Genomic DNA, 12,645 nt, shown 5'->3' with positions numbered 1-12,645 from the left:
TTTTGCAAATTTATTAAAAAAGAAAAACTGAAATATCACATGGTCATAAGTATTCAGACCCTTTGCTCAGTATTGAGTAGAAGCACCCTTTTGAGCTGGTACAGCCATGAGTCTTCTTGGGAAGTTTTTCACACCTGGATTTGGGGATCCTCTGCCATTCTTCCTTGCAGATTCTCTCCAGGTTCTCTGGTCTGATGAGACATTGTGTGCAATGTACATTTATCCTTAGGGTTCGTGCAAATGGCTGTGTTTTCGGTCCGAGTGTGAACCGACAAAACATCAGTTCCCACCTAGACCAATGTTATGCTGTGAGGCCATGCACGTCAGATTTTTTTCCTCGGACTGAGGCAGTCCGAGGAAAAAAGTCGCCTCTTGATCCAATATTGGGATCACACTCAGCCATGCAAGTCAATGCATCTGTGGAAACCATTGGACTGCACTCGGACGACATCTGAGTGCAGTCCGATTTCCACTGACTGACAGAGTGGAGCTGATGGAGACATTTTTTTTCACCATCCTCTCTTCATCCAAAAGATTCGGATCACACTGTGTTCAGACTTTGATCAGAGTTTGATCACAGTGTGATTGACATTTTCGACCCAATTCTCTTGGATGAGAGAATACATGATAATCTGCACTTAGCCTTCGTAGAATTACTTAAAAAACTATTTCTGCAGTAATATTTTAACAGCGCACAAATAAATTCAGAGAGAAAAATGTGCACCATATTGTACAAATTCTTGTGTGGATTTTCCTGTGGGATATAGCAGGCAATGTAACAAATAGCAGGCTCTCTTGTCTGGTCCCCTGTTGCTGTTTGTACAACCTGCTGTTCCATGATGACATCTTGTCCCACGTGACCACTGGAAGGAAAGACAGGGTGGCCACACAAGCCCTCTGGAGGTGGGGGAGGATAAGAATATTTTTTTTATTTTAACCTTTGTAAAAGCTGTTTTTTTCAGAACTTGCTGATCTTGCAGGTATCAGAAGCAAAACCCAAAACAATTTGAGTTTGTTGTGAATTTTGTCTTCTCCAATATTAATTCCACACCCCATGTCAATTTCCACCCAGATTATTTTTAGACAATATGTGGATGAAATTTGTTCTGGCTTTATCAACTTTGCTGATTCCATAGTCCACTGTGGATTTTCTGTCCACAAATCCCAATGGAAATTCTGCAGCATTTCTGCATAGTGTGAGCTTTAAATGCTTGTCACAAAGAACAGCAGAAATGATCCGGAGCTCGTGGTAATTATAGGACTTTCCCATTAACTTTTCCACGTGCTGCTCCTGATGATATCCCAATGAGCAGCGTGCTCTTGTATTTTCAGCCTGTAGGCCTATGTAATGGCAGTGACATTATACATGCCTGATCTGTGGAGAACATTACAGCGTCTAACCAGGTGACCCCCAGGTGACTTTCACTGTACCAGGCTCTGGTCTCAACTGGTAACGTCACCTTCAGAGTTTACATACCTGTTAATACTTTGGTTATATAATCTGTGCCCTTTCATAATATGATCATTATTATCATACCCTGGAGATTAATATCATTTGGCCTAGGCAGTAACATGAGGTCTTATACACAGGGTAGAGCCGTGTACAGGAGAATGCACTATGGCGTATTAATCGCTTTAGAACCGGTAGGAAAGGTACAACAACTTATGTAAGGCCACATTCACACATTCAGAATTTGGTCAGTATTTTCCTTCAGGATTTGTGAGGCAAAATCAGGAGTGGAAAAATCAGAGGAAAGTATAATAGAAACACGTCACCACTTCTGTATTTATCACCCACTCCTGGTTTTGGCTTCCAGTTACTGAGGTAAAAAACTCACCAAATACTGAATGTGGGAATGTGGCCTTAAAGAGATTTTCCCGGCTCAACATCAATTCCTGAAGTCACTCTATGTGACTGCAGATTGATAAATCTTGACAATGTGCAATATGAACACTGTCAGGATTGCCCTTTATTTCCAGCTCGAGCGGGTGGTAAATGTGGCTGTAGGCATGCGATGTATATATTGCGGAATGTGCTGACTAGATTCAAAACCGCTTCTCTCATTGGTGTCCTAATATAGACATTTATAGCATATCTACAGAGTATAAATGTGTTATTGATGCACAGCCCACCTTGGAGACAGAAGTTTTGTTGAGCCGCCCATCCTGCCTTGTCTGTGCTGTGGACAAGTGGCTCTGCTGCTTTTATATATATGATTTTGTGCTAAAAAAAAGAGACATGAACCCACTAAGAGGTTCACCGTGACGTGGTAATGGGCTTCATACAGTCTGATCAGAATATTAAACTAAGAACCTCATGTTCAGTTTGTACATTTTTGCCTTGTGGCATTTAGGCTATGCTCACACATCATGTTTTCTTCAGCATATTTTTTCTGCAGCAAAACCTGATCTCTTGCCAGGAGGTTGTTAAGGATTTTTCTTGCTTTTTTGGTGCATTTTTTCAGCGTTTTTTTCACTGCACTTTTGTCTCTTTTCATAAACATAAACATAAAGTTCAGTGGAAAAAAAAATCTCACTATGTTTTGGCATAACAGTGGGGGAGGTGAATTGTTCAGGAATAGTTTACACACTGGCAGTGCATTGAGTTTGTATGACACTATTTACTTTCACACTATGGTCTGCCATTCAGTTGCACAGGCATTGTTCAATTTCACACCTTCCCAGGCCACAGGTATTGTTCAATCTTACGTGTAAGCCAATGGTTACACTCTACACATCACTAATTTAATTAAACTCTCCTAATACAAACTACCATCTCAGTGACCCAAGACAGGATGATAAAATCACAAAAATAAACGAGTTTCACATACTGCTGTACTTGCTTATTTTCACTAAAAACGCAGCAAAACCTGATAACTATGTTAATACTAGGCATTTTTTCAGCATTTCTTCACTACCTTTTACTTCCAATGGGTGAAAAACGCTGAAAGAAGTGACATGCTCTATTTTGCAAAAAAACATACAAAACACAAAGTACGGATCAAACAAAAACCATGATGCGTGCATGAGATTTCTGGAATCTCATAGACTTTGCTGGTACTGTAAAATGCAGCTGCAAATTTGCATAAAAAAGGCATCAAAAAACGCTGAAAAAAACCAAGATGTGTGAACATAGCCTAAATCAATGTATGATTTTTTTGGATGTGCAGTCCATGTCTCTTTTTTCAACATATATATGATTTTGCTTATTTTTATGTCAGAGTTGGTAATATTTTTCGACTTGCTGATAGCAAAAATAATTTATCACCTGGTTTTGGTGTTTGTGAGAAACATAGGCCTAATTCAGACGTCAGATATTCACGTATGAGTGCTATCTGTGGTTTTCGCAGATAGACTATCACAGGTACAAGTGCTATGGGGCCATCTACATGTCCGTAATTTTTCACAGTGGTCCTTGTAAAATCACAGAGACATGTCCGATTTTAATCCGAGGGTCAGATCAAAATCACCAATGCAAGTCTATGGATTCGTGAAAAAATCAGACCAGTTCGATTTTCACAGACTGTCAGAAAGGAGAAGGAGACACTTTTTATTTTTCTGGCACTCGGACTACACTCTGATCGAATTCTGATCAAAATAATCAGTCCATTTTTTTTGTACGTGAGAAAAACGGACACTTGAGTAAGGCCACAGCCCCACTATCAGTATTTGGTCAGTATTCGGTCAGTATTTTCAAACTCTAGCATAGCGCGCAGCAGCTTTCACAGTGAGCAACAGGTAGCACCGGTAAATAAAGGAGGATTTTTTCTGCCTTAGGCAACATCCCCACTGTCAGTATTTTCTCAGGAGTGGGAGATAAAACCAGGAGTGGGTGATAAATGCAGAATTGGTGACTTGTTTCTATTATACATTTTCTCTGATTGTTCCTCAACTGGTTTTGGTTCCCACTCCTGAGAAAAAATACTGACCGAATACTGACCAAATACTGATAGTGGGGCCGTGGCATAAGGCCTAAATCTGTATCTGTGACAGAGAAGGTGTATCAGTATCAGAACGCAAAGCTATTTCAATGGGGATAGAGGAAGCTGCCATACATCGCTCAGCAGATATAACACGCTGTATGCCTTTGAAAGGAGTGTGACTATGGGTCATATGTATGGTGTAGCTTGTTTTTTTTTCTATGCCTTAAGGTAACAATTAAATGTTATGGGTAAATACTTTGTTACAAGAGTTAATCTTTGCCAGCAATTCAAGACCCAGCTGGCATGAATGGCTTGTGCTTGCTGGTGCTGGTTTAGAATCCAGTAGGAGTAGCAATGTGGTGACTCACATCTTCTTCGCGGCTCATCTTTAGCTGGATTTCTGATAATACTTTACAGATCCATTTGTTGTTAGAAGCCATTTGCAATTCTGGATAGCTCTTACCTCTATATTTTGCCACCCATAATCATCAGTCTGTAGTAAAAATAATCCACATAAAAAGTTTTGTGACTTTATAAAAACATTTTATTATGCGTATTATACTGATAATGAGTTTTCCTACAGCATTGCTTGGTATAAAACTTTCTCAGAACGCAGATGACCAGATCAAGTGGAGTACATGATAAAGTAAAAAATGCTGGGAGATTTTTGCTGTGAATGGAAACACTTGTGTATTTAGAGCTGTTTTTTGAAACACTTTGTTCGTCCTTATCTTGGACTATACTTACCAGATTGATTGAGTGCCTACCCGTAAACTACTCTGTCTTAGCAGCAGAATTATTGAGAAAAGTTAATTCTGGTTCCTTCGCCAATGCTCTGAAGGTGATCTAAAGCTTTCTCCGGTAATCGGGTTGGCCCCTTTAAAAAACCTTGGTCTCTGGGCACAGTTTGTTTAAAACAAAACAATCTTTACACACCCTCCCCAGGTCCAGAGCGGAGTCTCAGTTGCTGCTCCCGGTGAGCTTAATGAGCTCAAGCGACTCTAAGCAGGGCATTTGACGGTACATCAGTGCTGCAGACAATAATTGTCTCAAGCAGTGGAGACTCCGCAGTGGACCCGCGGAGGTTTTTTTTTTTCCAATAACATACTGTGCCTGGTGACCTGAATTTTCTGAAAGGAGACAACCCCTTTAAGAACTCAACAACCCCACCCCACTGTTCATGGTGTCAGCTGTAGGGGGCTACTGGTTGGATGCTACAGCTGTCACTTTGAGGGGTCAAAACTGCTGACGGGCCCCCTTAAATAGTAGTCTGTCCCATCATCAGGAATCATTTTAAAGCGGTCGTCTGGTTAGAATAGGAGCTGACTTGCAATACCCGGGAGCAGCCATTAAGCAGTGTACAGAGCTGTTATAGTCCGTACATTGTTTATATCTGGCCAATTTCAGAAGTCAGAATAGCGGATTAGTGAGGGTGCCAGTTGTCTCCACCGCTTTCATTATCATATATTAATTTGTAAGCCAAAACCAGGAGTGGGTGATAAATACAGAAGTGGTGACGTGTTTCTATTATACTTTTCTTCTGATTGTTCCTCTCCTGGTTTTGGCTTACAAACACTGATGTAAAATACAGATCTAAATACTGCCGAAACCTGAGGCTAAGTCATCAATACAAACAAGTAGTGGTAAACACCTTTCTTGAAAAAGATGATCCAACGTCTTGTGTCAGCAGATATATCTTCATGCTGAAGCTACACCTCCCAGCATGCATTGCACTGTTCTGGTTCTTCCTCCCTGCTCCCCTCTATACCTGCTGGTATCCTCCTGTGTGTGCGGAGTGTGCAGGCTCTTCCCCACATCCCAGTACATAACATTGCCAACGTTCCCGATAACAGGGCAGCCCTTAGGGGTAGATGTGACGTAATCACAGTGGATCACAACGGAGCAGTCTGAGTCATGTGACCAGCGGTGTTAGCTGAGAACGGGAGCAGTTTACCTAAATTTAGTAAATTGCAAAAACTCTATTTGGGTAACAAATATGAAAATTGCCTCTTTAGAGAGGAAAGGGACTAGAACTCTAGTGCCACCTACAGGAAGTAGCAATGCAAAAGTCACAATTGACCCTTTAACGAGCCTAGTCACATGACTTAGGATAAAAGCCAAACCAGAATCTCAATTTGCAGACAGTGTTTCAGGGTATTGCCCCTCATCAGCGCAAAGTGTGAGATCTGATTTGGCTAGGTGAGAGGCTAAGACTATTTGGGTAACAGTGAGCTGGGTAGCAAATAAATGTTTGATTCCGGAAAACATATTTATATTATTTGGCATTCTGAAAGATTTATGTAATATATTATTTTTTGTAAAATATACATGTAGCTGTATCTACAGGGTGGGCCATTTATATGGATACACCTAAATTAAATGGGAATGGTTGGTGATATCAACTTACTGTTTGTGGCACATTAGTATATGGGAGGGGGAAAGCTTTTCCAGATAGGTGGTGACCATGGCGGCCATTTTGAAGTTGGCCATTTTGGATCCAACTTTATTTTTTTCAATGGGTAGAGGGTCATGTGACAAATCAAACTTATTGAGAATTTCATAAGAAAAACAATGGTGTGCTTGGTTTTAACGTAACTTTATTCTTTCATGAGTTTTTTACAAGTTTATGACCACTTATAAAATGTGTTGAAAGTGCTGCCCATTGTGTTGGATTGTCAATGCAACCCTCTTCTCCCACTCTTGACACACTGATAGCAACAGCGCAGAAGAAATGCTAGCACAGGCTTCCAGTATCCATTGTTTCAAATGCTGCACATCTCGTATCTTCACAGCATAGACAGTTGCCTTCAGATGACCCCAAAGATAAAAGTCTAAGGGGGTCAGATCGGGAGACCTTGGTGGCCATTCAACTGGCCCACGAAGACCAATCCACTTTCCAGGAAACTGTTCATGTAGGAATGCTCGGACCTGACACCCATAATGTGGTGGTGCACCATCTTGTTGGAAAAACTCAGGGAACATGCCATCTTCAGTGCATAAAGAGGGCAACACATCATCATGTAGCAATTTCAGATATCCAGTGGCATTGAGGTTTCCATTGATGAAGAATGTTCCCACTATCTTTGTACCCCATATACCACACCATACCATCAAGATACGAGATGTGCAGCATCTGAAACAACGGATACTGGAAGCCTGTGCTAGCATTTCTTCTGCGCTGTTGCTATCAGTGTGTCAAGAGGGGGAGAAGAGGGTTGCATTGACAATCCAACACAATGGGCAGCACTTTCAACACATTTTATAAGTGGTCATAAACTTGTAAAAAACTCATGAAAGAATAAAGTTACGTTAAAACCAAGCACACCATTGCTTTTCTTATGAAATTCTCAATAAGTTTGATGTGTCACATGACCCTCTTCTCATTGAAAAAAAAGTTGGATCCAAAATGGCCGACTTCAAAATGGCCACCATGGTCACCACCCATCTGGAAAAGTTTTCCTACTCCCATATACTAATGTGCCACAAACAGGAAGTTGATATCACCAACCATTCCCATTTAATGTAGGTGTATCCATATAAATGGCCCACCCTGTAGATTCTTTTCTTGTGGCCTTTTTGATTTTTTTTTTAGCTTGTACAAACGTGTGTATGAGGAAATGAAAGGTGTTTGTGGTATATGCATGGGAGGAGTGCACATGTACATCGCTGTTTGGGACCCCGCTCTGCTATTTATCTACTAGTACAGCGCTGGGTGACAAGAAGTCTGAGATTTATCATCAGGACTTGTGATCGAGGTGCACAGATAAATAGGCTCAGTGATGGATTGGGCACGTAGTGTGCGTCTTCACGGATACTGTACAGTAATGGATTTTTATATGGCAGCTCCTCCAGTCATGCACTGGTTAAGCGGTTGTGTGTGGAGCGCCGCTGTGGGTGTGATGCAGCATTTGTCCTCGCTGCGGTTCTGCTCAGCTGAGCTGTGCTTTATCTGCTTACACGATTGGCTAAGCATCAGGGCGACTGGTGACACATCAATGCGGATTACTGGTTTGCTGTTCACAGGACGTGCTGCTTCCCGTGACCTCTAGCTAATGTGCCAAAGAGATAACATTTGCCTATAGCTCACTCAGACTGGCCTGGTGCTCACATCTATAGGTATAGATAGACCCAAATTCATTATAAGAAGACCCTCATTGCAATGGTGATTTTAGCATTCGGAGAGTTCTGTTATCATGTATGTGCTTAGTCCATTACTCATTTTTCCCCATCACTTCTTGCCATTTCCCATGGAAAGCAGGTCACTCATAAAAGCCATTAGCAAAATAATTAATATTTTATTTTTATATTTCATTACAACTTAAAAGCATGCTATGTTAAATGCTGTCACTTTCTTTTTTTACCAGTAGATCAGAGATCTGTTAAGCAAAACAGCAAAAAGCTAGTATTACGTACTGGGGTTGTGTACTGTTGAAACTTTAAAGGGAACCTGTCACCTCCAAAAACGCTACTTACCTGCAGACATAGTGATAATTTGTAGGAAAATAGTGTTTAAAGGAAACCTGTCACCATGAAAGTGCAGTATAATCTGCAGGCATCATGTTATAAAGCAGGAGGAGCTCAGCAGATTGATGTATAGTGTTGTGAGGAAAGACTAGGTATAACCTGTATTTTCATAATTTAAGCCCCTGCTCTTTCTGGGATTTTTTGGCCAGTGGGTGGGGCTATCAATAACTGACAGCTATCTTTATATAAGTGTGCATACAGAGGTAGCTGTCAGTCACTGATAGGACCACCCAATGGACCGCAAATCTCAGAAAGAGCAGAGGAATAAAAAAAGAAATCACAGGTTATACTGAATCTTTTCTCACAAAATCACCTATCATTCTGCTCACCTCCTCCTTATTTATAGCATGGTGCCTGCAGATCGCATTGCATCTTCTTGATGACAGGTTCGCTTTAAATCAAGTCTGGCTACATAACTGGATAACTGGATAACTGGAGCAGTGGCTACAGGGAGAAAATGAAGTTCTATTCTTCCTGCAGCCGCTTGCTTCCAGTCATCGGGGCGGTGCAGGGGACAAAGACAGTCACCGCTCACTAGACAGTTAATGCACTGCTATCACTCTCTCCTGCACATTGCATACACACGCTGTGATGCAGGCTGTCCATCAGAGTTGCTGTCAGTCATGGTGCAGGGGGATCCATAAAAGAGTACTACTTGTCTAGCCAGTGGTTGCGGTTAATGCCCCCACACAGCCTCAATCACTGGAAGCAAACTGCTGCAAGGAGAATATAACTTCAATTTCAAAACAGCTGCAGTGTGTGAGCAGCATGTCGCCTACACCGCTCTGCATCTATTTCAGGTACCATGGCATTATTTCCCAATGCCTAGCATATACGCACTTGTAATGACAGTAAGGGCCAGGAGTGAGGAGATGTCAGTGTGATCAGGTTGAGACACATCAGTCTTACTAGATCACACGGTAAAAGCCTGTTCTGACCTTTTCTGGGAGACGTTTGTGTTTTTTTTCCCCCTGTATAACTCTACTTTCTTATGATTGGGTCAATTTTATACAGGGGAAAAAGTAAAACTATGTTTTATTCATCTCTTCAGACACTTTGCAAATGCAATGTGGCCTAACTTTCATTCTCATTGATGAAATGTGTTCTATGATAGGGATTCCAGATAAGGAAACTCCATCTTTAAGGGATAAAGTAGCAAATCTCTGTTTTACTGTCTGTAGCCTATATTACAGTTTCTGAAGTAATGATATAATCAATCTTCCCCATTCTAGTTTCCCGTATTTGTAAATTAATTGTCCCCTCCTCTCCATTAGTTTATTTTGGGATTGTTTTCTGCAAGCTGGGCTAGGTGTGCCATCTCTGCCTCCTGACCAGTGATCACAGAGAATACCAGCATATTGTTCACATGGCTATAGTGATTGTTAAGAGGTCCATGCCCTTTAATTCTGTGGGCCCTATATATTCTTGGTCCACACGTAGCCTACTGTTCTTGAAGAAGGGGTGATTCTGGGGCTCAGCGAGAATACAGCGACTGATGTGTGTAAAACTTAGTATAGCGCTGCAAAATATGTTACAGTATGTTTAATGTGCAGTATACTATACCAAGGTCAGTCATTGTATCTGGCCATATGCAGTTTATGAAATAGACCATTCATGCTTATCAGAGTTACCAATCAGGTCTATTTTTGCCTGGACAACTAATGAAAAAATCTCATATGCTAATATATTTTATAGACGAATGTATAAAAAATAATAAATCATACAAATGATTAATATGTGAAGTTTGTCTATAGCAGGTGCAGACACTGATAGTAAAGACATGTGTCATGACCCTTCCTTCTGTCATTCTCCTCCCACATATTCACACATATAAAATTCACACATACATACCCATACTAAGCACAATGTACATATATTACAAATAAAAATAAATCCATGCAAACATATACACTTTACACACCTACATGTTACTCATACACATTACATACATCTGCACACATTAAATATACACATTACAAATATACATACACGTTACAAATACTTTTATAATTTTCCCTCCTCCACACATTACACATATAGGACATTGCACACATACGCTACTGGGCTAACTGCATTACTACAGTGAGAGGAAGCTCTGGCTGTTGTAATGACCCATCTGCTCCTGTGTATTGTATACTGCAGCCATTGAAAAGGCACGCCAGCATGTAGAGGCCAATGCTGCTCAGATCAGCTTTCTAGCTGGTCCCACCCTTCCCATGGACCATTGTACAGCAGCACAGACAGTATGTAAGCCTGTGGTCTGCCGACCAGAATACTGATATAAACACATTTGTAGAATTCACTGTGAACTGTAAAATGACAGTTATAATCAATCAATTATAACTATCTGTACAAGCTTCTTCAGGTCCACATCTGTATTTTCAGGCAAAAAATGTTCGTATTTTTTCGGCTGGTTGGTAAACCTGCATATATTATTGAAGATTATTATTAATATAGGTAAACATGTTGCTATATGGACTTGTTTGCAGGGCTGTGGAGTCGGTAACCCAAACCTCCGACTCCTCAATTTCCATGACACCGACTCCAACTCCACGACTCCCTCATACATGGCTCATGTTTAAGTGATACATTTACTGTAGCACAGATTCATCTCAGCTAAAAGTCTAGACCCTTAGATCAGGAATAGAACAGACATTTATAGGACATTTTCATAACTTTCACAAATTCTTATGAAAAAAATATTCCCCACAAACTGCATTGAACTACTGTACCCAATTTATTATATATTTTAGAAGTCGGAGTCGGTCCATTTTATACCAACTCCACCAAAATGGACACCGACTCCTACTCCACAGCCCTGCTTGTTTGTGAAGCCTTATAGAATACTTGAGGTATCTCGTCCAGGCTTGGCTGCAAGGGTTATTATGGACAGTTACTCTATTAGGATAGTTTTTCTGTTCCTTTCTAGGAATTCATGCAGATAACAGATGCAAGTGGCATCAGGAGGACACAGTTGACTATAATGGGACTCATACGGTTTCTGTTGTGGTGCTACACTCTTTTTCTGGTAAAATTAATACCCCTTAATGGAAATCAGGCAGATCCCATTAAAGTCAGTAGGATCCTCTTGGTGTCGTTTGCATCTATCATGTAATGAATTCAACCCAACATGAATTCACACGCAGGACTGAAGGAGTTCACAGAGCTGTAGTTGTGTTGTAGATACATACTGTAGCTTGTATTGTTGTTGAAAATTCTCCTAATATGTGACCAATTTACTTTTTTGTTTCAACAGTCGGACAGCAATACTAGCTTCCTCAAAGCTGCTCGATCAGGCAATTTGGACAAGGTACTGGAATATCTAAAAGGAGGAGTAGACATCAACACGTGTAATCAGGTACAGAGAATTACAAGATGTTTCTTATGTTCACACACAAGTTTTGTCTACATTTATGCCTGGGAGATCTCAGGACCCTTTAGGTTTCTTCATTGTCATCTCCACAAAATGTAATTTGCTTCTGTCATCGTATATGAATCAATCTATGATCATAGAAATTCTAAAACCCTGTAAACAGCTGGAGCTTCTTTTACTTGATAAAATGCTGCAGATTTAATTTGAGATTCAATTGCTGCAATATATTTGAGAAGACTTGCTTCCCTCCATCTATCCTATAGTGGATGTAGAAGATGCAGAGATCCACTCCTGACTCCGAACTCAGCTGAAACTTTTTCACAGGTGCAGAATTAGTTACAAAGAAATTCTTGTGAAAACCATAAAAGTGTTGGCATTTAGTGTTCATTTCATAAAGACTATATATGTATATACAGTACAGACCAAAAGTTTGGACACACCTTCTCATTTAAAGATTTTTCTGTATTTTCATGACTTTGAAAATTGTACATTCACACTGAAGGCATCAAAACTATGAATTAACACATGTGGAATTATATAGTTAACAAAAAAGTGTGAAACAACTGAAAATATGTCTTATATTCTAAGTTCTTCAAAGTATCCACCTTTTGCTTTGATGACTGCTTTGCACACTCTTGGCATTCTCTTGATGAGCTTCAAGAGGTAGTCACCAGAAATGGTTTTCACTTCACAGGTGTGCCCTGTCAGGTTTAATAAGTGGGATTTCTTTCCTTATAAATGGGGTTGGGACCATCAGTTGTGTTGTGCAGAAGTCTGGTGGATACACAGCTGATAGTCCTACTGAATAGACTGTTAGAATTTGTA

The 12,645-nt window shown here is 40.4% G+C and overlaps 1 protein-coding gene across 50 annotated transcripts in view; it reads left to right on the top strand.

Annotated features, from left to right (window-relative positions):
* The window catches only part of ANK2 (ankyrin 2), a 701,030-nt gene that overhangs the window by 440,047 nt on the left and 248,338 nt on the right, over positions 1 to 12,645 (top strand). For all 50 annotated transcript variants that reach the window (XM_073640230.1, XM_073640294.1, XM_073640221.1 and 47 more), the window contains one exon: positions 11,704 to 11,805. In XM_073640230.1, coding sequence (XP_073496331.1) covers positions 11,704 to 11,805 — 102 coding nt within the window. The remainder of the gene's footprint in view (positions 1 to 11,703; positions 11,806 to 12,645) is intronic.

Source organism: Phyllobates terribilis, unplaced genomic scaffold (assembly GCF_046119375.1).
Source record: "Phyllobates terribilis strain yellow unplaced genomic scaffold, ASM4611937v1 Scaffold_1__5_contigs__length_1240528914, whole genome shotgun sequence".
Lineage (NCBI taxonomy): Eukaryota > Metazoa > Chordata > Amphibia > Anura > Dendrobatidae > Phyllobates > Phyllobates terribilis.
Note: the sequence above shows the minus strand (reverse complement) of the source record. Positions and strands in the feature narration are given on the sequence as shown.